The sequence below is a fragment of the Miscanthus floridulus genome, chromosome 18 (genome assembly GCF_019320115.1).
Source record: "Miscanthus floridulus cultivar M001 chromosome 18, ASM1932011v1, whole genome shotgun sequence".
NCBI lineage: Eukaryota > Viridiplantae > Streptophyta > Magnoliopsida > Poales > Poaceae > Miscanthus > Miscanthus floridulus.
Window position 1 is genome coordinate 58,064,420 of NC_089597.1, and position 4,653 is coordinate 58,069,072.

The 4,653-nt window shown below is 46.4% G+C and overlaps 1 protein-coding gene across 1 annotated transcript; it reads left to right on the forward strand.

Moving 5' to 3' along the window:
- The first annotated feature begins 2,549 nt into the window (after nucleotides 1–2,549).
- On the forward strand, nucleotides 2,550–3,631 carry LOC136519541 (protein DMP10-like). Its single transcript, XM_066512928.1, has one exon. The coding sequence runs from the start codon at nucleotides 2,639–2,641 to the stop codon at nucleotides 3,428–3,430; it is 792 nt and encodes a 263-aa protein (XP_066369025.1). The 5' UTR covers nucleotides 2,550–2,638; the 3' UTR covers nucleotides 3,431–3,631.
- The last annotated feature ends 1,022 nt before the right edge of the window (nucleotides 3,632–4,653 follow it).

Below are 4,653 nucleotides of genomic sequence, written 5' to 3' on the forward strand. Positions count from 1 at the left end.
ACTCATCTCGGCCACTGCGACTGTGGTGAAGGCCCAGCTCTATCATTCGGAGGTGCATGAGGTAGATTATTCGAACCACCATCTGATGGAGACTGCACAAAGGAGAAAAGATTGCATGTGAGACAAGATTATTTGAATAGCTAATCTAGAAAGGTAGAGGCCATACAAGCAAAGCACAAGCGAAAGTAAAAAACTTTCATACTCATAGGAGTAGCTGCAACTATAGGACGCGGAGGCGGAGGTGGAACCAATAGCCCAGCTGGCAGAGAGAAGCCCACACGTTGCCCAAGCCCTTGTAGGAACTCCGTAATGTCCGTCAGCCTCTGCGCCTGGGCCTGCCGCTCGGTCCGCTCGGCCTCCAGCTCCTGACGTTGCCTCATTTCTTGTTCCAGCCGGGCCTGCAATATTTCACTCTAATGTTTCAGTAATGTAAAGCTAATTAAGGTGTGTAAAGATCAATGTATGACGAGTAAAACATGAATAACCTCGAGTGCGTCGATCCGGTGCTGTGCAGCGATCGGCCGTGTGCGAATGGCCGGGCTCTCGCTCGTGCTCCGTGCTCAGATCTGGGAGAGAGAGGGAGCAGAGGCCTGTCGATGACGCCGTCGCCAAGCCAGAACCGCCCATGTAGAGATGTCTTGGTTTTTAAGCATCGTACGTGACAACGTGCACGAAATCTTCTAAAATTTTTATCATAGCCTCCACATACGATATCACGACATCTCAACAAGTTTCATGATTTTTGGACTTCGTTTGCTTTTTATAGAATTTAAAAACACTTCGCACGTAAGTTCGCGGTCATGTTTTTTGAACAAGATGTCCGAAATTTTGGGTCCGTTCCTGGATACGGCCTCACACTACACTCAGTAACATGACTATCATTTTTTGAATCATTAAATTTCATTATTCGTACCACGTGCAGTTCAAATTTATATTTTTAAAAAATTCAAGTAAATGAAATAAAGTAACTAAATATATCAAAAAACTACAAAAAAATCCCCAAATTCTAACGAGGAGTTCCTGGTACTTTAAAAGGGTTGCACAAAAAATTTGGAGGCCAAAAACAAAAAAAACTTTGCCGAGCGCCGGGGCATGGTACTCGGTAAAGGGGGTCTTTGCCGAGTGCCAAGAATAAGACGCTCGGCAAAGAGTTTTTTTGAATTTTTTTTAGAAATTTCCTCTTTGCCGAGTGTCTTCGGCAAATGTATTTAAAAAAATATACTTTTTTTAGTTCCTCCTTTTGCCGAGTGCCTAAGCTGTTAGGCACTCGGCAAAGATATTTCAAAAAAAAAATTGAATCTTTGCCGAGCGCCGTGTCAGGGGCACTCGGCAAAGTATTTTCCAAAAAAAAGATCTTTGCCGAGTGCCTAACAGCAGGCACTCGGCAAAGAAGAACGTGGCCAAACACTGTTACGCGGGGCAGCCTATGCCGAGTGCCGCGCTTTTGCCGAGAGCCTGGCACTCGACAAAGAAGTCCTTTGCCGAGTGCCCTTTTTTGCCGAGTGCCCGGCACTCGCCAAAGAATTCTTTGCCGAGTGCTCAATTTTTGACACTCGGCAAAGCAGTTTGCACTCGACAAAGACCATGTTTCCAGTAGTGTATGTGCTTGTTCTTAGGTATAGTTTACGTTTAGTTTTTCTTGAAACCTATCAAATATACCTAAAATTTATAATAAAGTAAATTGTACAACTGAATGTTTGCGGACTGAGATTTAGCAAAATCAAAATTATATATGCATATCCCTATTTTGAACAGAATCATATTTTTCCACAATAATAAAATCATCAGCAACTTTTAGTTTGAGATTTCACAAAACAATTAAGTTTCAGCACCGGGTTTTGCCAATGATTTTGTTTTTCTAATTTTTGAAATGTGAATCTGGTGCTACAAAAAGTTCAATATTGATTTAGCAGTAGAATCTATATAGGCCAATACATTAAAATACGACATCAATGCAGGAGTAGTTTATTCCCATATTTGATGTATGCATATGAAGTGTTTTTACCATCTCATGACAACTCTTGGATTGCCGCGATTTAAAACGATGGATTTACAAAGCGCTAGTGATAAAAAAAAAAAACTTAACAGAAGAGGCAAGATCTTTTCTTGTGTTGATCGAAAATCGAGAGACTCCATATGCAACTAGACAGCTCACTCGTTTGGTTTGTAGGACTAGCTAGGGAACTCAATTACGCGGGTCATGAAAAGTTTTTTCTAATGATGCCGGATGCCCTACATGGCTACATGTGCAACGACAAGCATCCCGAAGCAGTGGATTCAGCCTCCTGCAAGACAGCAAAAGTAGAAATGTTTCTTCCCAGTCACAAAAGAAGAGAAAGGATATGATCCGGCTTGTAGGGTACTAGAGTTAAGCCGCCGCTTTATTAATTATTAAGACTGGATACGCACATATATGGGCCATGCATCCATGCTCCAATGCATTACGTAAGATCAAATGTTAATTGTAGGACACGAATTAGCAACAATGGTTCTCGCCTATATAAATAGCAGCAATGCATGGATCGTCCTCTTGCCCAGCTCCACAGCGATCAAGAGGTGCGAGTGAGTAGGCAGAGGCAACAGCTAACCAGCGAGCTAGCTAGCTAGCTAGACTCTCAATCACCACAAAGAAATACGGATGGCAAACAACGCCATCAACCCAGAAGCAAGAGCGCAGACAACAGACAATTGCGATGATACCACGGGGACAGGACGACGTAACAACGCGACGACAGGCAGTAGTAACCTTGGTGAGCGCGTCGCCGATGCCATGGACGCGAAATCCAGCAAGGCGAACGTGGCCGCCGAGAAGGTGCTGTCGGTGTCGGCGAACCTGGCGAAGCTGCTGCCGTCGGGCGCGGTGCTGGTGTTCCAGACGCTGTCCGCGTCCTTCACCAACCAGGGCGCCTGCAACGTCGCCAACAAGTGGCTCAGCGCCTGTCTCGTCGCCTTCCTCACCGCCGCCTGCATCTTCCTCACCTTCACCGACAGCATCGTGCACAAGGGCAAGATCTACTACGGCGTGGCGCTCCCGCGCCGCCTCAACGTGTTCGGGCTCACCAAGAGGGAGGAGCGCGAGCTGCTCAAGGCGCTCGGGGGCGAGCTCAAGGAGCGCCGCCTCAAGACGCTCGACTGGGTCCATGCCTTCTTCACCGCCATCGTCTTCATCTCCATAGCCATGGGTGACGTCGGGCTCCAGAAGTGCTTCGTCCCGGATCTGGACAGCGACCACATGAAGAACGTCAAGGAGCTGCTGAGGAACGCGCCGCTGGGGCTGGCGCTCCTGTCCAGCTTCGTCTTCATGATCTTCCCCACCAGAAGACGCGGCGTCGGCTTCGACAACGGCGGCAGCGGCGATACCCCTCCATCTGAGGAGGACAAAAAAAAACAGCAGCAGTCAAAGGACAACAACGCTTCAGGCAACGTTTAAAATCACAGAAATTCCAAGGAAAAAAAGGGGTAAAATTAAGATTTGTTTGTTTGCTTACGTTTTGACTTCCTGTTTCCTGCAACTATTGGTACGGTGTGTTTCATATTTATTTGTGTGCTTATTTGGGTAAAATTAGAAGGATGTGAAACCGGTTTGTGTGCTTATTTCAGTTTGCTTTTTATCCCCCTAATAAAGAATAAAGGTTATGCTCCATTCATAAGCAAAGTACATAGATTTGTGTTGACACTCAAAAATATCCTAAGGTCATTTTGGGCACTACCAACAAGTTATAAATATCAAGGACATATCATAGGTCCAACGACGCAACAAAATATCAAGTGAAACACGCGAAGAAGACGACAAGCCACGACGAGCTGTGCCCCGTCGGCTAAGCCGATCCCCCCTGGCCGGCCAGGGCTATCTGCCTAGGCCCACGAAAATTGGCTTAGCAGACTCAAGGAGTCGGCTAAGCCGATTCCCACCTGGAAAACCGACTCGGTTACGCCCAAAAGTTGGTTTTGGCTTGTTTTTTATGTGGAAAACTTAGATATTACGATTTGGACTTGTTTTCTCCTGGGATAAGACCATCTCTCTATATATATATGAGAGGATCACGGCCGATTGAGTTCTCAACTATCCAATCGTCAAAAAATCAATCTACTACACCCTTTACCCCTTTACCAACCCCTGCTGTTGTTCGTCGTGTCTCCCGGCGAGATCCGACGGCATTCTAGACGGCCTTGCTGGTCCTAGGACACCCTCCACGTGCTCCTCCCCGACACGTCTTCTCGGAAGAAGTTTGGTAATCTATCAAGCCAAGAACGAGCTCAACATCAGCCTAACCGGTCTCTAGATCGGTTTTATCGATCATGCTGCGTTCTTGCTGCTATCTAGGTTGTTTGCAATCTCTTGGGCGTGCTAGCCCCTGCTCGTGTGTGATTCGTACACCCACCGACGTCTACATGCTTTTTGGCGACTCCGCTAGGGAAGAAGAGTCAAAACCAATCTGCTAAGAAGATGGCGCTCAAAGGTGATGATGGGTGACAAGACTAATCCTTTCAATGAGGGCAACTTTCATCTTCCCGCAATCTATGGATGAGCTTCCTGATGAGTTGTGCCAGAAACTTCAAGCCAAGCTCGATGTCGATATCAAGGCTTTCTTGGAGAGCTGTATCAAGAATCGGCACGATAAGGTTACTCAATTCCGTGAACCTGCCTTTGGA

What these genes read in the sequence shown, in the direction of transcription:
- LOC136519541 (XM_066512928.1), top strand. Translation starts at nt 2,639, where the DNA reads ATGGCAAACAACGCCATCAACCCAGAAGCAAGAGCGCAGACAACAGAC.